Source organism: Euprymna scolopes, chromosome 26 (genome assembly GCF_053919585.1).
Source record: "Euprymna scolopes isolate OS-2025 chromosome 26, ASM5391958v1, whole genome shotgun sequence".
Lineage (NCBI taxonomy): Eukaryota > Metazoa > Mollusca > Cephalopoda > Sepiida > Sepiolidae > Euprymna > Euprymna scolopes.
Window position 1 is genome coordinate 29,585,199 of NC_136507.1, and position 24,119 is coordinate 29,609,317.

Here is a 24,119-nt window from a genome sequence, read left to right on the forward strand (position 1 = left end):
CGATCCCCAAACGGTGTTAAGTGGTGGCAGGGGGAGGAGGAATTTATTAGAGAGAAAATATTTTACCGCTTCCATTGATCTTAACCGATTTTGGCCGTGACTTCTCAGCAGAAAAAGTATAGAAATCTAAGATTATTGAGGAATTTGAGAAATAATAAGCGTATAACACACCTCAGATATTGTTCTGCCGTTTGTGCATATTATATTTGCATGAAATATCTTGATTTTTAATCCTATTATTGTCAAAATCAGACGGGAAAAAATGAATTCATTTTATTTATATAGATAAATAGATAGATAGAAGATAGAAGAAGATAGAAGAAGAAGAAGAAGAAGAAGAAGAAGAAAGAATAGATAGAATAGATAGAAGAAGAAGATGAAGAAGATAGATAGAAGATAGAAGATAGATAGAAGATAGAAGAAGAAGATAGAAGAAGAAGGTAGAAGAGAAGAAGGTAGATAGATAGAAAGAATAGAAGAGAAGATAGAAGAATAGAAGATATAGAAGATAGAAGAGATGAGTTAATAATATCGTCTAATGAGTTAATAATATTGCCTAATGAGTTAATAATATTGTCTAATGAGTTAATAATATTGTCTAATGAGTTAATAATGTTGTCTAATGTGTTAATAATGTTGCCTAATGAGTTAATAATATTGTCTAATGAGTTAATAATATTGTCTAAGGAGTTAGGCATGGACGAAAGTTCAGTTGCACCGGTTATGTTGTAGACAAAATTATTAATTTTATTAAAATGAATTGAAGGTGAAGATTGTAGGCGGTGATGGTAGTTCAGAGATTAGCGACACTGATTGACGACCTAGGTGGCCCAAATTCTAATCCATTTTGTTCCGTAAAATCACTTTCACTTAGGATATTGGCAACCTTCACGTAGTTCCTTCCGTATATATTCAATATCTTTCTAGAAATAATTTTGAATAAAAAAATGCGCTGTAGATGTAATTGTTTTGGGTCTTGTTATTGTTGCTGTTGTTGCTGTTGTTGTTGTTGTTGTTGTTGTTGTTGCGGTTGCTATTGTTATTATGGCTGGTGGTGTTGGTGTTGTTACGATTATTGTAGTTGTTTTATTGCTGTTGTTATTGTAGTTGTTTTTATTGTTGCTGTTTTTTATTGTTGTTGTTGTTGCTGTTGTTGTTTTTATTGTTGTTGTTATTGTTGTCGTTTTTTATTGTTGTTTTTATTGTTGTTGTAGTAGTTGTTTTTATTATTATTGTTGTTGTTGTTGTTATTGTTGTGTTGTTGTTGTTATTGTTGTTTTTATTGTTGTTATTTTTATTGATGTTGTTTCTGTTGTTATTGTAGTTTTTTATTGTTGTTGTTGTTGTTGTTGTTGTTGTTGATATTGTAGTTGTTTTTATTGTTGTTGTTGTTGTTGTTGTTGTTGTTGTTTTTGTTGTTATTGTAGTTTTTTATTGTTGCTATTGTTATTGTCGTTATTGTTGTAGCTATTAATGTTGTTATCGTCATTGTTGTTGTTGCTGTTATTATTGTTGTTATTGTTGTTGCTATTGTTATTGTTACTGTTGTTGTAATTGTTGTTGTTGCTGTTATGGTGGTGGTGGTGGTGATCCTTGTAGAATATTATTGAAATTAATATCAACTTCTTTTTTCAACAACAATTTAACAAGTCTACTAACGGATGATGTTAGATTATTCCTCAAAGTGCAATAGAAAGAACTCCACCCTGCGATATTTACCTGGTATTATTGTTGGCTAATTCTGTTCTATGAACGTACCCCGACTACTCTGATGTACCGTCTATCTTCTGGGGGTCACTGCGTACATGCGAGGTCATCAAGAACAAACAGGGGGTGGAGGAAACTCACTCTCAGACAGAAAGACAGACCCCACCTAGAAGTCCCACGCCCATGCTGCCCTAAACGTCCCGACTGCGTCTCTTTGCTTCTTGTGACCAGGAAAACGGCAATTTGCGAAAATGTAAAAAGAGACATAGGGGTAGAAAGGGGAGAGACGTAGAAAAAAGAGGAGAGACTTGGAGAGAGGGTAAAGAAAGAAAGAGAGTCCCGAAAACAATTTAACGATGACTAAAATCACATCCAGATGGCAAAACGCGAAAAGTCTTCAGCGATGGCAATTCGCCATTAATCCGTGTTTTTGGTGAGAACGTTTCAAAAGCTCTCATCAAAGGGAAGTCGAAGGACATGCCGGGTTTAAAGAAGAAAAGCACGGCCGGAGTCGGGAGTGGGTGACTCAAATAACCGTCAACATATTGGATGTATAATCGGAGAACGGCGACCACAAAAAGGTTGAGTAGAATTGACAATCTAGAAAGAATAGATTTTATTTTAGTCTTTATTTTACCCCGCTGAACTGAATCTTTGAAACGGATATTGTAAAAATGTGCTAATTCAACCTGCCCCTTATATTTCAAATATAGACTTCAAAGTGACAGACAGACGGACAGACAGACAACAAAGTTCCACGTGACAAACCAAATATTATTTCAGACTAAACCGTGCAAAGCGATGAAACGACCATGCTTGTCAATGATTGGCCCTTATATTAAAAAAACAAAACAAAAATAATTTAAAAAATCTGTATGATGTACCTACTTGTGACGAAAAAAAAACAAATCGCACACCAAAAATCACGTACATTAATTAAGTACTTTTATTTTTAAATGAGAAAAAAGTATGGCTAAACGAATAGCGACGATATCGCGACGATATCGCGACGATATCTTTAAAACAAGGCTGAAAAGGGAAGAACAAAAATAATTGAAGCGTGTAAGATTGTAGAAAACCATTCTTAACATAGGGAGGGGGCATTGAAAAAACTCAAATTAGCGTAGAAGTGATTTTGTTTATAAAAATAAAATTACTTGATCGATTTACGTGGTTTTTGGAATACGATATTTTCTTACGATCACGGAAAGCTATATCATACACGGTTTTCTTTATTTTTTTGTGTTTTAATATAGGGCGATTCTGGATAAGCACTGAATATGCTATTTCATACTTACGCATAACAGATCAAAAAGAATGCTTTATTTTTTCGGCACTTGTGCTGATTTTGAACCAGACGTATCTAAGCGTCTGCTCGGCTTTGCCAGGAACATGACGTCAACCGCTCGGATTTGTCTGTAATTTGATGTAAGGCGCCGTTAACCAATCACAATGCCCGGTAACGAGCAGACGACTTTCGGATAAATATATATAGTTCAAGATTTTGTTGAAATACAAACACTCGTATATTTTTTTTAACTTCGTTTGTTTCATCGTGGATTTCTTTATTGCAGCCGTTTCGTTAACGGGAGGACAATGTATAATTTTATGTTTCCATGGAAATTTTCTAATCCATCAACTCCTCAGATGCGATTTCCTTCCAATATTTTTTAACATAAAGTCTTTTTGTACATTATAAACATAGCGTATTTGGAGGAGGGAGAAATTTCATGACCACGTTGTATATGGCGGCCATCCTGGATACCGTGCAAACCAAAATTCACGTTTCAAACCTTATTTTTGCATTTTTTGATTTTACAGTTTTGATTTTATTTCCGATTTTTTCCTATTTATATAATTTTTACTCCTATATTAATACTCGCCTTGTTTTTGTTTTTTAACTACTATTAATCAGTTAAGCTCCTTGTTTCCAAAGACAATAACTCTATTATTAGAGTTGCTTCTCTTACATCTTTTTCGTTTACTATATTATGCTGCTAATTTTTGTCAATATGTCTCGTATTTTTATAGACTTTCGTTTCATTATGCTGTTCTATTGAATGAAAACGGTATACATTGAAATTAACAATGTTTCTAAAATAAGCATTAATTATGTGTGTGTGTGTGTGTGTGTGTGTGTGTGTGTGTGTGTGTGTGAAATACCATGTACTTTAACTGACATATATATTTTTAAAACGTATTACCTATCTTTACTTACGTATCGAGTACTGTCGAACTAACTACTAAAAATATTTACATATAATTTTATGTAGATAATAAAATAATATATATATATATATAATTTTTTGGAATGTAAGAGATGATATCATTATTTCCACAGTCAAACAACGTCGCAGCTCACAAGGGTAATGACAGCTAACAAACCAGAAGTTCAAAACTCGCGTTTCGCCCTCATTTGGACTCACCAGTTTAACTGAAGAGTCCAAATGAAAGCAAAACTCGAATTGTGAATTTCCGTTTTAAGTGAACGTGTCCGTCTGTCTGTGTGTCTAGACAATAATTCTGTCAATTTTCAGAGTCGAAATTTTATATACAGGGTACTGAGAGTTGGTAAAATCTTTGTAATCTGTTTTCCACTAGAAATTTGGCTATTAAAGGGTCAAAATTCAACGATTTGACCTTTGAGAACTCTACCAAACTCCTCCACCAATTTTGGATATAAACAATTGAAATTTAAGATTACCTTGTACATTGATCTAACTTAATAACTTGATTTGAGCTTATAATAATAAATGTTAAGGGGTCATAATAGGGGTCAAAGTTTTTTAAAAATTGACCTCTGCGGTCTCTACCAAGTTACTCAGACAATTTCTGATCTAAACATTGGAAATTTTTTTTTTTTTTTTGCTCAACACACACCTCCAAACACCCTAGAAACGCCGGGCTGAAATACTAGTATATATATATATATATATATATATATATATATATATATATATATATATATATATATATATATATATATATAATGTTTTTTCTTTATGTAAATATAGCCATGTCTTGCTACGATCATTATTGATCTCACCAGGCAAGAAAATTAACAAAGTTTAAAAACGTTTTTTTTTATTTTATTTTAGAGAAGAGAAATATTTTACCATGTCTAGCGTGAGAATTGTTTAATATTCTTATTTTAAAGAAAAAAGTGAAAAAAGCCTTTTTCTAAATTTTTTATAAATAAGAAATTTTTTTAAAAAAGCCTTATATAAGATGCTTTCGTGTTGATTATAACAACATTATCACATTATATTAATACGTTGGTAAGTTGTGTGTAAGTCTACTGAAAAAATCAAAGTCGGCTGCGTTCATTTCAATAGCACTTTTTCATTGGTTAATCAAAATCACAGCCAATGAATTGCAAAATATAAATAATTAGAAAACCACCGAAAAATACTAAAAACCGAAAATAATAATATACTAAAACCATTACATAAAAAACAACAAATAAATAAAATAATAACGCTGAGCTGTAAATGATTGCCGTTCTCGCCCGATCCATGCTTGACGGGAATTCCCGAGAATCCGGGTCAAATTTTGCAAAAGTACCGATATTAAACACGAGAACAACCACCTTTTTCTACAAGGAAGAAAAAATTTTGCAATTTATGCGAACACATATGTGGGACAAACAACATCCTTGTGTATTAATTTATTTTTATTTCGGACTATTATTCTCATCTTTATTAGTTGTTGTTTTTTATCTTTTTATTGGGTTTTTTTTTTTTTTTGTTTATTCACAACGTTTCGGCCAACTATTCCTCTGGCCTTCGTCAGGTGGTAACCGCGACGGATAGGAACTTCGAATCTCCTAACTGCATTCTCAGCCATCACTGCCATCCGTAGTTGTTGTCGTCTCACCACATTTTGACCAATTAACCTCTGGCACTGGGTGGGATTGAAACCGCTATCTTCAGACAATGTTCATCTGGAACTGTAGAGATTCAACGTCTCTATCAAGTTAGGAGATTCGAAGTTCCTATCCGTGGCAGTTACCACCTGACGAAGGCCAGAGGAATAGTTGGCTGAAACGTTGTGAATAAACAAAAAATAACCAATAAAAAGATAAAAAACACAACAACTAATAAAGATGAGAATAATAGTCCGAAATAAAAATAAATTAATATAATGCTCATCTCAAAAATGAATTCCAATTAAGGAATAATATATGTATAAACATCCTTGTGGTGTAAATATTTTAAAATACATGGACTACTAATCTTCGAGTTTTTCGGAATTTTTTTTTTTTATTATTTTCTTTTAAATTTAATGAATTCTTATTTTCTGATGAATTAGGGCGAAAAATATTCAGATATTATTATAATAATTATATGATAGTTTCTGCGGTACAAAACAGCTGCTGGTTAGAATTAAAAATTTTAACATATTGAAATAAATAAACCGTAAAATGAACAATATCTTAGATTTTGGACTATAGACGTTTTCATATATATATATATATATATATATATATATATATATATATATATATATATATATATATATGTGTGTGTGTGTGTGTGTATGTGCGTGTGTGTGTTGTGTGTGTAAGTGAGAATGTGTGCGAGGATACTTCTCAACCTACATACTCAACGAATTTTTGATCTATAGACATGTGGAAACAAACAGAGGTCAAAATTGAAAAATTAGTAGGTGGGGATAATCGGATTTTTACCTGTTTGTGTCAACTGTTTTACAAATCCGCATTCGCGAATGGTTCATATGACAGATTCCTTATCTTTAAAGTAAGTAGGATTGAAAACACGCCTTGAAGAACGTGCAAAGCTGGCCTAATGGTTATCGTACTTGATTTTGATTTGGTTTTTTTTTCTTGCAGGAAGTGAACTGTTTAGAAAAAAATATAACACTTGCATGCACAGGTGTATGTTTCAGTAAAAATCGAAATATAATATTTATGCGTATTTTACGACCGAGCAACGCCGCACGGCATTCTAGTATATATAAGTATGAGTATCAGTGTTTAGTATCCGTTCGATGCACACAAGAAAATATGCGTCATCTACACATACACACACACACACACACACACATAGATAGATAGACAGATAGATAGATAGATAGATAGATAGATAGATTTCTGTAGATATATACTTTATTTCCTTATAATATATACCAATCGTTATTTAAGAAGCTCAATGTAATTACAGAGAAATATGGTGAACAAATGACAAAATACTATATTCCAAAGTTCATGATGTCGACCATCTTACAATTTATTCCTTTAATTCATGTGATATTTAAACTTCTTGACAGTATCTGCTTCGTAGTACTAATTGTTATAATAATTAAGTGATTGATTTTGTGCTACGAAAGGGATACTGTCAAGAATTGCAATAAGGATTGGTATATATTTGTCCTTCATTCACTATATATATATATATATATATATATATATATATATATATATATATATATATACATATATATACATATATGTGTATATATATTGTGAGAAATTTCATATACAACTGCCATCTTTCTTTTAAGCCGGCCATACAGCTCTAGTAGCCGGTCTGTGATGATTGGTTTTAATTTGAATGTGTCAGGTGATTTGACTTGGCGCCTTTTTTTTTTTTTTTTTTTTTGTATTCATGCGTTTATTTTTCAGTCTAAGAAAAACACAGGATCGAAATAGGGAGCCAAGACAATTCCTTCATAGACACCAAACAGTCGGTGAACGAATGACACATCTCTACAAGCAGAGACAACATATATTGCTGAATCTATTCAAATCAAGGAGGGCATTCAACAACTGTTCGTTATGTTATTGTCAAAATATGTGATCTTATCTCATTTCTTCTTGAGTCACAAGGGGCTCACATTATGCCTGATTATAGGCGCCATCATTCCCGCCGTGTTCTCCATGAACGTCATCGATCCTTCCAAAGGAACAATGAACTAACATTCCAATAATAGGAATTCGAACTAAAGGCTCCATGCGTATGGGAGAAAATCGGGCCACCGTTTTGCATAAGGACTTACCAGAACCAAAGAACTTTCATTGCTGTTACATTGTGAATAAATTTTGAGTCCCTATTTACGATGCCTCCCCACGGGACAGAGTTAGACACCAGGGTCGTTTTTTAACGTGGAGAAAAGGAACAAAAATAAAAATTGTCTCAGTCGTGAAGGATTTCTCCTCTTCTGACAGAGAACAAGGAATGGAAATGCAACATCTGAAGAATAGATAGGTATTTATTTGCTCCCCCAACGAGCAAATTAGGCACAAGGTCGATTTTTAAAGTGAGGAGTGAAGGGGAAATGGGGACCAACTCCCCGGGGAGTAGGGGAGCTGGATAGTGACAATTGGTATGAAGGGTTGCCCCTACATTGACCAAGGTCTTATATGTGGGGTCGCCCCCACATATGGTCTTTGCTTGCAGTATGTATTTATTTGCTTCCCACCTGAGCAAATTAGGCATGAGGCCGTTTTTTAATATGGAGAGAGAGGGAGGGGGAGGGAAAAGGGGACCAGCTCCCGAGAGGTGGGAAATGGGAGCTGTATAGTAACTGTTGGTCTCTAGGGTGATCCCTACATTGACCAGGATCTGATATGTTGGGTTATCCCCTCATATGGTCTTTGCTTGCAGTATCTGCCGGAACAGACACAACACTTTGAGGTATTTATTTGCTCTCCCCCACTGAGCAAATTAGGCACAAGGCCGATTTTTAAAGTGAGGAGTGAAGGGGAAATGGGGACCAACTCCCCGGGGAGTAGGGAAGCTGGATAGTGACAATTGGTATGAAGGGTTGCCACCACATTGACCAAGATCTTATATGTGGGATTGCTCCCACATATGGTCTTTGCTTGCAGTATCTGCCGGAACAGATACTACACTTGGTCTTTTGGGGGAAAGGCCAAGTAGGTAGGTATGTCTTTTGTTTGTGGAATTCACAAAAAAAGAAAAAGAGGAAGAATATAGTAGTAAGTATATATATATATATATATATATATATATATATATATATATATATATATATATATACTTAGTAAATATTTATAAATATATCTACTTATATTTATATATCATTAAAACACAGTAGTGTTTGAATATCTGGTTAAGTGGCAGTTTTAGTCATTTAGAACTACGTTAAAGCTTCACTGCTCACTCATTTTTCGACCAAATTAAAACAGTTATACACAGTTCATAGATCCCCTTCGCAGCTATATTGTGAAAAAAAAAATGTCAATATTCGTTCAGTAAAACAAAAGTTATGATGAATTTTCTTGTGTTGAAAATCATGAAAGGAGCTAAGCGATGCTTTTTATGACTGGTTTCCATAGCAACCACGTTGCTTTAGCAACTACTGTTGCTACTAATTCACTGCTGTCGCGAAAATAGAAATAAAAAGTGAAACAGAGAGAATGAAAGCATGAAAGGGAGATAATTAGGAGAATTTTATTGAAAGCAGACGAGTGCCGTACATTGTTTTTACATATGTGTTTATGGGTGCAAAAATGATGCTGAAATTAAACAAAGAACATGTGAATTCATTGGAATATATATATATATATATATATATATATATATATATATATATATATATATATATATATATATATACAAGATTAAACTCGAGTCTTGAACTGCTGGTTTGTTAGCTGTCATTACTCTTGTGAGCTGCGGCGTAGTTTTTTAAATTCAATTTAACATTGTATAATCAATTCTTAATGCTGCAATATTTTAAGTTATTAATTTATTATATTTTTTACTAGAATATCTTGTTCTTTCATTTTTCAGTTTAAACAAGTAGCCCTTTACTTTTCCATGTTTAAGCTTAACCATATTACTTTTCATGCTGGCAGTTTTCTATTGTATATATATATATATATATATATATATATACATATAATTACTATCAAATTAATGGTATGGAAAGTGCCGATCCTCGGTTAAATTTAGCGTATGCATGCTATAAACGTCATACGTACCTACGTAAATAGATATGTTATTTTTGTTTATTTTTCATTTGCTTCGTGTGCGTGGGTGTGTCGTCATCAACGAGGGTGGGTGTATGTCGTCATCCACGAAGCTACGCAAGCACATATGCACGCGTTCATAAATTAAATGTTTTTTCATTGTTTATTTAAAGTTTTTTTTTTTTTTTTGTCTTGGCCACCAACTGCTACCGCTCACTAAACTCTACTACCACTGCCCGACTACCCCCACCCTATAACCGCGTGTATCCACCCCTACCATAGTACAACACATCCTATAATTTAAGAAAAAAAAATGAGAAAAGTTTGCCTTCAAAGATTTTTTTTTTTTTTTTTTTTTTTTTTACTGCTTCTTATTTACTTATAATAGTGATCAGCGAAGCTTGGCCGAGCGAAGAAGGATTTATATTTTTCTCGGTACTTTTTCCGGGCGGACTGATTGGAATTTTCACGACAAACGTTTGACATTTCGGATTTCTTATTAGAAAAAAATAAAGGAAAGAACAAAAAAACATCTTGACATTTATGTTTCAATTATTTCGATGAGCAATCAAAGATTTCCCGCCTTTTTTACCGACCAAAATGAGCCATCATTAAATCTTGTTGCTTTCCTCTTGTTTTCTCATACATATGTGCTTGTGTGTGTGTGTGTGTGTGTGTGTGTGTGTGTGTGTGTGTGTGTGTGTACATATATACATATATATATACATGTGCCTATATATATATATATACATATGTATATATATATATATGTGTGCGTGTGTACGTATATATGCATATATATATATACACACGTGCATATATACATATATATGTATATATATGCGTGTGTGTGTGCGTGTGTGTGTGTGTGTGTGTGTGTGTGTGTGTGTGTGTGTGTGTGTGTGTGTGTGTGTGTGTGTGTGTGTTTTGTCGTTTTGTTAATAAATTTATTTTTATTTTTTTATATCCCCACAAAATGTTCCAACAGGATGAAGCCGAATGTGATACCTGGATTTCTTGGTTTGAATATTCGAAATCTTTTCTTCCCTAATTTAATTTTTATATCTTTCACTACATAGCTCTTTTCCGGCTTTTCCTCCGGTTCTCTCTCTCTCTCTCTCTTTCTCTCTCTCTCTCTCTCTCTCTTTCTCTCCCTCGCGTTCTGTGTGTCTGTGCGCGTATATATATATATATATATATATATATATATATATGTATATATATATATACTTCATTTACTCACATTGAATTAATATACAAAAGTATAAATTTATGCGTAAACTTTAAGTATTTACTTCAAAAGTGCTCAATACGTAAGTAGAGCTAGTTAGTAAGTTATAAAATATATATGGCGATTAAGCTACACTACATTCTAGGACTCTTCGGGCTTATCTAGAGTGGATGTAACGCGGAATATTCAATGTAGCTTAATCACCATATATATTTTATAACTTACTTTATGTATACATATATATATACACTTCAGAATAACTTATCTAACAATCAACTGGTATGGAAACCTGTGATTATATGTCATATATATATATATATATATATATATATATATATATATATATATATATATATATATATATTAGAACAATAGTCTAAAGAGCTGAGTGTATTTCAATGTAATAGTGAAATTACTAGTTTAATTAAAATACAGGAAAGAGAAAGTGCTCGTTGTAATTAAGATATATAATAAGCTCGATAGGTAAATATCCTAGAGCTAATTCAATATTAAGTAATGTGATTGATAATTTAAAATTTAAAAATCAAATTATAATTAAATTAAAAATCCGTTTCATAAGAAGGAACAACAACAAAATCAATTATCTGGTCGATCGTTTCGGAAAACAATGCTTTTTATTGTGGTAGACATCAGGTTACGGACAATAATTATTACATATAGTTTTTTAATAAGCAAGGTCTCCTCGTCAGCAAATTTTGAAGGGTTTTTATTAAATTTAAAAGACACCATAAATAAACCTAGCATTAAAAGTAAGGCAGATGTATCTGAAAAAAAATTGAAATAAAAGGTCTGGATTTAAAATTGATAAGAAAATTAATATGGGTTAGAGATAGAAAAGAAATAGAGTAAAATATAGATTTGAATTTAAATTATAAGTTTGCTTTAAGTACCACATTTCAAATATATACATGGATATATATGAAAAGTAGACACTTACATACATATACATAGATATACAGGTATATACATAAATATATATATTTACAGAAATTTACCTTTTAATTTTTCACCTTTTGAAATCAGGAACTATGGTTAAAATACTCATTTAGTTGTTTGCTATATTTTTTTACCTTATTGAATGATGAATTTTAAAAAGGGGGGACGCCCGTGCAATAAATTATTTCCGTTAGCGTACTTTTGATTTAAAGACGCTACGGTTTATATTTCGAATGTTTTTTGTGTAATTACATAATGTAAGGGGGGATAATTAGTCATATTTTCTTTACTTTTTTATTTAAAGGGTGCAAGGGGGATAATTAGTCTAACTTAATTTATTAAAAAAAATTGTAATCTATTTTTACTAATAAGTAATTTTTAATGATTTAAGGTAGTTTATATTTATTAAATTTAAACCAACGTTTATGACTGCATGCGAATATTGGTTCGTGTCTTGAATTTAATAGTGTGATTGCATTTTTTATATCTTAATATTTTAAAATTTTTAGGGTCTCTTTTGTACATAGTGCACAGAATTTATCTCCTGGTTTATATGGTTTGCAAGACTCAATTACTCGCCATTTTAAGTTGAAAGAAATATTGCTATTTTTTAGTTGCCAAATATAGTTGGATAGAGTAGTTTGGTTTGACAGAGAGTTATTTTTAAAAGAATGTTTGTGCGTTGAAATTCTATGTTTTATTAGGCCAGATGTGGAACCAAAATATATTGCCTCTTGCTTATTGTGATTATTTTCCGTTAGGTCTCGTGCTGGATTATTATATGGTGGGTTGGTTTGTAATTGATCGGTAGATTGGTTTAAGTTGGTGTCATTATTTAATCTGGTAGTTGAGTTATGGCTGTTAATAGATTCATGTAGATTTGGGGTTTTTGATACTGTGCAGCTATAGATAACATTTTTAATTTTACATGAGCCTTGTAGGGGACATTTATTTTTTCTTCTACAGTTACAGTCTGATATATTTTGTATAGTTGTATTTTGTAGCTTATTAATTTTCTTATTATTAGAGCTAATTATTTTTTGATGAAGGTTAGGCATAGTAGAGTGAGAGACTTTGATTGTGTTCGTATTGAAAATTTTATTATATCTATGGGGGGCTTTAAAGTTCTTATCTAATATTTTAAAAAATTCTCTGGCTATGTTTGTCTCTAGGTTTTTGGAATATGGAGGGTTGAACCATAGGGTCTCCTTATGTCTATTCTTACGTTTACGGGTTTTGGTTTGCTGTTTATTTGTATTATTATCTAATATTTGTGGTTTTGTTTTATCTTTTTTTTTTGTCTCTTGGTTATTTTTCTTAACTCGCATACGGGAAGACATTGCCATATTATATGTTATTACGCTCTTAATAGGTTTATTTTCAATACAGTTTATGTTTCTATCATTTTTATTTATGAATTTAATTTGCGAATTATATCCCGAGTTTTTAAGGGCTTCATTGTAATATTTTTCATTTTTGATAAATATGGATTTAGTAGAAGACAGCCTAGAAATTCTTAAAGCGATATTAGGAATTATTGATTTTTATATTGATTTAGGGTGGGTTGATTCATATTTCATCATATTTTGCTTTGGTTTTGATAGCCCCAAAATTCGAAGCTATCTCTTTACAACCCTTCCTTTTCATAACCTATCATACTTTCATAAATCAGAGTCCATTTTCTGTAGGCTGGTTTTGAACCCAGTCAACGACGGGTACTTTTGCTAGTATATATATATATATATATATATATATATATATATATATATATATATATATATATATATATCAAAGGCGTATTTCAAATGGAATCGTTGTTCCAATCAGTCTATATGTTTGATCCAATGCAATGAAATGTGTATATAATTTTTTTGAATAAATATTTGTATCTGCAGCTTTCGCATCCACGATCGAGCACTTTATTTGATTTTTACATCGCCTCCTGACACGCCGTATATATATATATATATATATATATATATATATATATATATATATATATAGAGAGAGAGAGAGAGAGAGAGAGAGAGAGAGAGAGGGGGGGGAGAGACAGACAAACAGACAGACAGCGAGAGAGACAGTGAGTGAGAGAGAGAGAGAGACAAAGAGAGAATTCCGTCGTAAAATGATCTGGTCATCTGCTTAGTGGAGCTCTTAGTTTGTAAATAAACAAATAGAGCACTGTAACGTAGCGGGCAGATGTTTATATAAAAATATTTTTGATATCGTTTGCGAGCGTTTGTCAGATAGGACGGAGGTTGGAACTGCCGATTATAAGCTATCTGGTCTTGGTTCGATCCCTGGCTCGGGATGAGTGCTCGTCTAGCCGCACTGGAGAAATGTCATGCAGCGAAACAGTCTCTCTGTTGATGACTATATATTACGAGTGGTTTGTCAACAAGGCTTGTTTATAATGGAAATGTTGATGGCCATCTTGTTGACAAACAACTCGTAAAAAACTGAATATTTTTGCAGTCAATTCTTTCGTTTTTCCCTTTTTCTTTCTATTTTTCACCTCATCGGTTATACTCTGACTCTCTTTCTTTCCTTCTAGATGTTGTTGAAAAGAACCTTCTTCAAATAACCAGCGCGAACGAATTCTTTATAAAGCAAACCGGGCACCTCCAAATTAATAGCATCTGCAGTTGAATGGGAATGAAAATGGATGATAAAATTTAATGCTACTAAGACTAAGCTTCTTTCCTAAAATAAGTACACGAAACTTTCTCAGTCCTGACTACTAGCACTCTGCCTGATAACTCATCAGTTCAAACTCGTCGACTTATAATTCACAGACAACGTGAATTGGAACAAATACGAGGGGCCTTTAATAACTGTTTTCGTATCGGCACTTTTATTGATATTACATACAAGTAACTCTAGTTCCCTTCGAAGTAATCTCCTCCGGCTGCAATGCACTTGTTATACCCTTCCAACCATTTCTGGAATACCCCATGGAAGTCCTCTTATGTGAGAGTGTCAATGACCTTCGTCACAGCCTCTTTCATCTCCTCAGTTGTCTCATAACGATAGCCTTTAAGATTTTCCTTGAGCTTAGGGAATAACCAAAAGTCACAGGAATAAAGGTTTGAACTATAGGAAGGGTGAGGAACTGTATTCATGCCCATCTTGAATAAATTGTCTGTGACCTTCATTGAGCACCGTTGGGACAAACTTCGCACAAATCTTCCGCATCTTAAGTTCCCCGCAAATAATAGTGTGTACAGTTCCCACACTGACATCAAACTGTGCACTTATTGTCTCTATAGACACACAACGGTCCTTATCCATGATTTTCTTTATTTGACTAATCAACTCTAATGTTTTGACTGCCTTACTCCTCCCCAACTTTTCATCATCCCTCACATACTCCCTGCCTTCCTTGATTCTCTTATATCACTCTTAAACTGATGCCAGATTCATGCAAGATGGTCCAAAACAGTCTGGAGAATGCCATACGTTTTTGTGTCGTTTTTTCCAAATTTAAAACATAATTTTATAAAATAAATGAGGATCAAGGAGTACGGAAAGACCCGGGAAAAAGAGCACTAACCAGACCTCCACTGGATGAGTGCAAAAAGAACTGGGATCTTGGGGAGGTTTATTGCTATCCAAATGCCAGAGAAGATTAATGGTCACTACCAACGAAAAAATCAATGATAAGCTGCCGTTACGACATCGCAAATTCATCTGCGAAGGTTATCGAAAAAGTTGGAGAGTACTGGAAATCTGGGGAGACTTGTTGTCACTCAGATTCCAGAGAATGCCATAAGTTGTTCTCAAAGATAAATCTTTGATGATGGCCTGTATGACTACTTCTAGTGAGTAAATAATAATAAAAAGCAAAATAAAACTAAATTCTCAACAAAAAGAAAAAAATACTAAAACGCAAAAATATAAACATAGAAACAAACCTGGACGAATTACTTGAAGAATCTATCAACAAGTTCTGCGATCCTTCCTCTTCTTTTTTTTTTACGCCGATTCCTTTAAACAAATGCTCATGCACAATTTCCCACCAAACATTTTCCTGGCCCTTGACCTTCAATTTTAAGCAATTAGGTATTTCTGAAAACAGACGCTGACGACCCCGCATTTTTCCGGCCGTAATAAATAAATATGATGAACACGTGTTATTCTTTCTTCATTTGAAGATCAGCAAGGTTACCCGGTGTTATCCCGGTGGAAAAGTAATCGAATTATGCAGCATTCGTAGAATTGAAATATCCACAATATTCGAGCTATACTTCTCCTCCTCCCTGGGTAAGATGCGTGTACTTCTTAACCGAGGAGAGCAGGTACTCTCCTAATGCCGAGAACAATAAGTTTAGCAACTGAAAAGAATGTATGGACTCGAACGCTAAAAGTTGAGAGAATCGGCTTTTATTCGTCGCTTCAGGTGTTTATTATTTGCAGTGCTTGATTTTTTATGCCATTAACATGGTTTCAGCCACTTCTGCGATATTGTAATGCAGGATGCAGAGAAATAAGAGGATCGATAGATTATTATAACGCGTAAATTTGACCCCAGATTTATGGATTACTCGATCGTCACATGAGTGCGTGAAATGATGGACATAGGTGCGTGAAATGATGAGGTTCATAGTAGTTTAATACGATTATGTGCAGATATCTTTAAATATATAATTCCATCATTTCATGCACTCATGTGACGATCGAGTAATCCATAAATCTGGGGTCAAATTTACGCGTCATAATAATCCATCGATCCTCTTATTTCTCTGCATCCTGCATTACAATATCGCAGAAGTGCCTGAAACCATGTTAATGGCATAAAAACACATATTATCCTTTTACGTGATATATATTATATATATATATATATACGAGCAAACAGTTAATAAAACATGTTAAAAAACACTTTGAAATGAGTTAAAAACAATGTCTGTATGAGAACTATTTTGGAGGGGGTAATGAGTGTTGTTAGTGTTAGGATGGCTGTTAGGAGAAATATTATTATTATTATTATTATTATTATTATTATTATTATTATTATTATTAGTTGTATGATTGTAGATGGAGGGGCTGCTCGAGTGGTGTATTGGATTAGTAACTATATCAGATGGAGGCGTCGATTCCATGGTCGAGTGGGAGAACTGCCGACTGTCAACACGACGATTCTAGGTTCAATCCTTGGCTTGGGAGAGATGCTAGTCTAGCGGCACTGATGAGTTGTGCTACAACGAAACAGGACTGTATGTCGATGACTACAGATATATTATATTATATTAAATGGGTCGTGTAATTGCATTCATCTGCAAAAGATCTAGCTAATTTGCTTATTATTTTAAACATTCATTTTAATTAATTCCTTATTATTTTTTTCGGATTTCTTATGGGATAATCATCTTTAATTAACTTTTACGTGTAATTATATCCATGCAGATATTCTACATGATTTATACTTGCGTGATATTTGCGTAAAAAGCTTATATCAAACACAAACCTCTTTCTATCTATATTCATGTATGCGTATATATATTTGTTTATAAAATTGGTCTACCAAACTCCTCTGTCAGTTTTTGGTCTAAAGACATGAAACTTAATATATTTCGAGCCCATACAAAAATATATTTGGGTTTTAGCCGGGGGAAATCGGCGCAAAAGTGTGAAAATTTAAAAAAAAATGAAATTTGTCAAGTGAAGGTCGAACGAAGGCATTACGAATATGCATGCGTAACGTGATAGATCTCAGTTCATGTTTTAATTTTTAGTCCTGCAGCAAATGTCTTCATTGCTCAGGCATTAATGTCGAAGGAAAAAGTAAATCGTAAGCTAAACGTTTTGGTTTCAATTCTCGGTGGTGGCGCATGAGTCATTTCATTTATTTATTTATTTATTTATTGAACTTTTTAAATCATATCTCCAATATAATATAATAATAACTACGAAATCTGCATTAATCAAAATATAATAATTCATCTAAGTGTGTGTGTAAAATATTTAACAGATAAACTCTTAAATTACTATTCACGTAAAACTGAAACTAACAGGAGATAATAATTAACAATCAAGGATGGTTTATAATGAGTAAAGTTTTTGTTTGGATTGATGAATAACGAGTAATTTTCTTCGTGGTGCTAACGGAACTGGTGCAGAAGAAAACAGTACCTTCGTTTTTCTAGAAATTCTTCACTAGAATCGCTATGCATAAGTACATAACGATTATCGTAATATTTTGAGCAGAAGTGATTTTTTATTAATTTACGATTTTTCGAAAATTAAACACAAGGATATTTCACGCGGAAAAAGATAACTTATCTGAGAAAATAAAAGAAAATGTCAGAGATGTGCACGTTGGAAATTACCAACTATTGACAATAAGTTATATTGCTCTCAAAGGCAGGAGTCATGATTTAAGTAGCTCTCCTGCTGAAAATATGTGTGCATTCTGCACTATATTAACCCTAACCCTAACCCATCTACATATTTAAGCATGTTAAGCATTCGAAGGTTCATGATAAGATTCAGAAATGTATCTCTAATTTGATTGGTTTTCACCCTTTCTTATTCTCTGTACCAGACGTGATGTTGCTAGTCTCAGTTTTTTTCTGTAAATACTATTATGTAATAGTTTTATATAGTAGTATTCACTAATTCGCTTTCTCTTTGAAAGAGCTTTCTGTTCCAGTTGCTTCTTTGTAAGAACTGCTTGTGGAATTTTCTTCCCACTGACTGTTTACCTTTAGTCTCGGAGTTTTCATGACTGAGGTTAATAGGCATCTCCTGCCTTTGCAATAATCACATTCCGTTCTTTTTAGCTCCTTACATCAAGTGGCTCTATGTCTACTTTTGGACGATTTGGATTTAAAAAAAAAAAAACATACCAGAGCGCTTTGAATAAAGGGTTAAGATAGAAGTTGATATGCAAAGAGAGACTAAGTATGAACACAACTGTTCGCCCAGACTATATTTTAAAGAAACAGCTGTAAGGCAACAAGTACCAGAAAAATGTTTAAAATGTTTCCTGGAAATGCGTCTGACAATGAATATAATTAATTGGAGTTGTTTGTTTCAGAGTTACAAAATCTATTTCAGCAGTGGACCCTGCATAGCGGGTACTAAAGTTGTGGAGTCGAATTCAGAAGTTTTGGGAGGAGTTGAAAGCTGGCTTTTGTTTTCAATCATACTTAATGAATATAAGAAAACGTTAAAACAAATAATCAAATATTTTAGGATTCTGGGAGTAAAAATTTTAATTGGAGTCGGGACTCATACCTTTCGACACTGAAACCTTTTTAATGTGTCGAAATGATTGTGCCTATGATTATCAAATCCTCATGTCAAAACTTCCGAAATATAATGTTCTCTTTTGTTTTTTGGGGTTTTTTTTTTCTTGTTTCCAGGGAGGTGAGGTTGACCCCGGAAATTGTAGACCGCGAATTAATACTCTTGAGGAAATTGGTCCAACCAGGCACGGAAGAAAAGGCGTTGGAATCGATTGAATTTTACGGTAAAACGTTTTTCTTTTATCTGTTGATCTAAGTTTTCGATTTAAAAACAAAATAGTTTTTATACCGTGGCTCCCCAACAGTGTTGATCAGACACCACCTCTCTTAAAAACAAGAAAATATGTTCCGAAAATTATATCGAGTTTTTTTTTCCTTTTTTGTGAGGGGAGGGGGTCCAGAATAATTTTATTGCTAACCTATTTTGTTATTAAAAATGTTTTTTTTTTGCCTGTGTTGTTTTTACCCCAGCAAATGTATTTGTTATTTGCAAAGTTACTGTATTATATATATATATATATATATATATATATATATATATATATATATATATAGAGAGAGAGAGAGAGAGAGAGAGAGAGAGAGAGAGAGAGAGATAGAGAGAGAGAGAGAAAGAAAGAAAGAAAGAAAGATTATTAATCCAAAACGGATAGATCAATTTCTGCAAGAAACATTGAGTGGGAAAGCTCAATGCGTAGCAGAGCATAAATAAAAGTTTAAAGAAAAACACAACACCAACTTAACACCATCTCATTATAAATTTCTTGTAACCCGGAAGAGCTTTATCAAACGAGAAGTGCTAGTCGATGTTTATCTTCGATAATAACTGAACAAATTTAAAACCGTTTTTGTATTTATTAAAAAGGAATGAGGATGAAAAGGATATCGGGGGGGGGAGAAAAGGATGGATAATTTTGTAGGCTGCGTGGGAGAGGGAGAAAATAGGTGGAAAAAGTAGAAAAAGACACATCACACATCCGCACGCACGCGCACACACACACACACATATATGTGTGTGTGTGTGTGTGTGTGTGTGTGTGCGTGTGTGTGCGTGTGTGTGCATGTTTCTGTCTATCACCTCCGATGCATGTGTGTATGTATGTGTATATGTGTGTGAGTTTATCACTCCCGAAGTAATGGTGTTTGCGTGTATGTATATGTATTTATGTGTGTGCATGTGTGTTATCACGCCCGAAGAAATTGTTTTTGTGTGTATATTTGCGTGTATATGTGTGTATGTGTGTGTTTATCACCCCCAAAGAAATTGTGTGTGTACTTGTGTGTGTGTGTGTGTGTGTGTGTGTATGTATGTGTGTGTGCGCACGCGCGTGCGGCCCACGCAGGATTTTCAATTACGACATTTATATATTAGTGATCCCACAATATTTCATATGGAGCATCATTTCAGATTTGGCCAGGCTCAATGTCATTAAACTTCGATTAAAAAGTAAAGCAGATCGGTTCTGTTGTTGGCATTTGTTTGCTCAGTTTTTACAGAATCGGCTACATATAGGAGAGATCACATGAAAGTTTCAAACTTCCATAACAAAAGTAATACTATGGAATTGACTGGATTCGAACGTATCACCCCCAGGTCACCAATACACGTCGTTATTCACATCACCATAACCATTTCACAAAACCCGATTAATAACTTTGCATGTGTAATTCTACAGAAAACGTTTTTTTTTTTTCCTGGTTTAAGTATTCAATCGTGTGGACAGATCGAATCATTATTCTTTCGATCCCCTTGCCACGGACTATTTGACAAAGGTGGGCGTCAAGACACTTCCTCGCCCTCCCTATACTCCAGGCCTTGCTCCCTGTGACTTTTGATTATTCCTTAAGCTTTAGGAAAACCTTAGATGTTGTAGTCATGAGACAATTGAGGAAATAAAAGAGGCTGTGACAAGGGTCATTGACACACTCACACAAGAGGACTTCCGTGGGTCCTTCCAGCAGTTTGAACGGTATAACAAGGGCATTACAGCCGGGGAAGATTACTTCGAAAGGAACTAGAGTTCCATGTGTGTACTATCAATAAAAGTCTGGAAACTTATTGAAAGCACCTCTTACTTTGAATAAAGCATTGGATTTTTTTAAAAAACTAGCCTGGGTGGCCGGCGTTGCCCGGGTGTTTGGAGTTGTGTTTTATGCAAAAAAAAAAAAAAAAAAAGTGGTAGATGTCAGTCAGGCTCGAATCCGTACGACGAAGGAGGAAAAGAACGCGAAAAAAAAAACGTAACGTCTTTGCCGTTGCATCTATCGCCAAACCGGAAGTGGCAAAGGTTAAAATTAAGGCTATTCAATCGAAAAGAAGGGATGAATTTCGAAAATATCGGCGAAAAAAATCGACCCCTCCTTGTAGAAAAGTGGCCAGTTGAAGGTGAAGGAATTAATGTTTTTTGGTCAATTTTTCGATATTTGTCGTCCGAAGGGTCGAACTTAAAAATACTAATCTTTTAAAAATCTATCGCCTCTGTCAAAAGTTTTAGGCGAACATAAAAACATACATACATACATACATTTAAACAGACAGGCGAGATTTATATTATTGATAGAGGTTTTTAATTGTCGATGTCCTTTCTTTTTGTTTCTTTTTGGTAGATCAAAATAACGAGTACGTGTACATGACTGGATGCCGCGCACCCCTTTCCAGACAGCTCCATGGCGACATATGTTACCTGAAGATCAAGCCGATGGACCAAGACGAAGTGTACGTGACTGCCAATTCCAATGGATACTTCGTGATCAACGTGAGTTACCCTTATAATAATGCATAGTATTGATTGTTAATGAATTGGAACAAATACATTGAGGACATTGCCAAGGCTGTTGCAAAGAAGATGGGCTCCATCTATCATGCTAGAATATTCGTACACCAGAAAGCATCCTATATCTTTAAAAAGCCACAATTTGCCCCTCCATGGAGTATTGTTGCTTTTTTTCCATGGAGTTCACCACTTATCAAGTCCCAATAGCCACTCGGGGATAAGGGTTATATTGCTACATCTAAACTGGTGTATCTACCACAAGTCTCTCATTTTTACAGTCTTAAACCATCTCAAATGTAATAGATCCTACATTATCGGTCAAGCTCCAACCTCTATGCTATCGCCGCAATATAGCAATCCATTGTCTGTTTTATAAGTACTTTAAGTGAATGTGCTCTGAGGAACTCATAGCACTTGTGCCCCCCACGACGTAGAAACCCCCGACTAACCCGACAAGCAGCAAAATCTCACCTCTTCACGGTTTAGGTCTTTATATGTCGGAAATCGTTCCACTCTTATAGTTTCTTACTCGGACTGCTAGACTTCGGAATTCCTTCCTTGTTTCCTGCTTTTCTGATGTACTAACCTGTAGGAGTGTAAATGTAATGTGAACAGACATCTCGCTGCTCAACTCCCTACAGTCACCTGTAAGAGACGATCATATATATATATATATATATATATATATATACTAGCAAAAGTACCCGTCGTTGACTGGGTTACAAAACCAGTCTACAGAAAATTGACTCTGATTTATGAAAGTATGATAGGTTATGAAAAGGAAGGGTTGTAAAGAGATAGCTTCGAATTTGGGGGTATCAAAACCAAATCAAAATATGATGAAAGTAAAAATAAAATAGATAAACCCCATAATTTATTATACCATACCTGTTCACATTGAAATACTTATCACAATATTCTGTGGATCTATATTAAAAAACCTTGTTAAAGTTTCTGACATATTTCCATTCTATGGAGGTCAGGCGCGAACGAACACCCCATAATTTGATTATACCATATTTCTTCAAACTGAAACATAATTCTCAAAGTATACTTACGCAGATAGATATGAAAAGTCTTTATTAAAGTTTGTGCCTATTTCCATTCTATGGAGGCCAAGCGCGAACGCAGACCCCACAATTTTATTATACCATCCCTATTTAAGTTGAAACATACTTATCAAAGTATTCTTATGTACATCTATATCAAAAACACTTGTGAACGTTTTTTTATTTTTTTAATTTTAAATTTTTTATTTCCATACTTTCTCGACCAGGCCCGAACGCAGACCCCACAATTTAAATGAATCATCATTATGCCAGATCACACATACCCATTCATGTGTCTCGATACATCTTCTATCATTATATGTGATCAGTTTTCTATAATAGTCAACCATATAGGAGACTATTCGTGACCAGACACACACACAGACGTTCAGGTTTATATTATACAAGAATAAAAAAGCATTGGAAATGCAAAAGGATATAGGGATGGTATGCCAAAAAGTATACAAACAAGATAGCTATGAATGGCTAGGCACATGGAAATAGAATTGCATCCAAAGTATAGCCCTATAGCTTTTCTCCAATCTTCATTCCGTGCGATCATTACGGTTGTAAAAAGCTATAGGGCTATACTTTGGATGCAATTCTATTTCCATGTGCCTAGCCATTCATAGCTATCTTGTTTGTATACTTTTTGGCATACCATCCCTATATCCTTTTGCATTTCCAATGCTTTTTTATTCTTGTTAATTAGTATTTTTACTTACAGTCTTATTTTTAAACTTACATTCATGATAGTATTGTCTTTTTTAGGAGGCGGCTCATTGCCGCCTCCTGCTGGGTTTTAGGTCTTTGGGTTTTGGGCCTTAGGAGTTGCCTCTTGGTCCTCCATCGGTTCTATATTACATAGAGAGTGCTACCGCCTCTCTGATAAAACAGTTAGAGTATTATAAAGTTCTAAAATGTTCATACCTTCACTATTAAATTTTTCTTGACTTTCTTGCAGTTTCTTTTGCGGTTAATTTAACTTATTTCCTTTGGCGTTTGGTGAGTTCTTAGAAGAACTGGTCTGATCTACTTTTCTTAGCGAGCGAAGAGATTCAGCTGCATTTAACAATGGTTGCTATAGTGTATTTTTGCGCATGCGTGAGGATTTCAAGTTTCCTCCTTATTTTTCAATAGTTTGACAGTAGTCATGTGTCTTTCTTCCAAGAGCGACAGACGTCAGTGTTAGCC

The 24,119-nt window shown here is 33.9% G+C and overlaps 1 protein-coding gene across 1 annotated transcript in view; it reads left to right on the forward strand.

Moving 5' to 3' along the window:
* Positions 1-24,119, forward strand: part of LOC145247954 (outer dynein arm-docking complex subunit 2-like) — a 627,728-nt gene that overhangs the window by 168,300 nt on the left and 435,309 nt on the right. The window contains exons 5-6 of the mRNA XM_080109601.1: positions 19,220-19,326; positions 21,710-21,858. Coding sequence (XP_079965727.1) covers positions 19,220-19,326; positions 21,710-21,858 — 256 coding nt within the window. The remainder of the gene's footprint in view (positions 1-19,219; positions 19,327-21,709; positions 21,859-24,119) is intronic.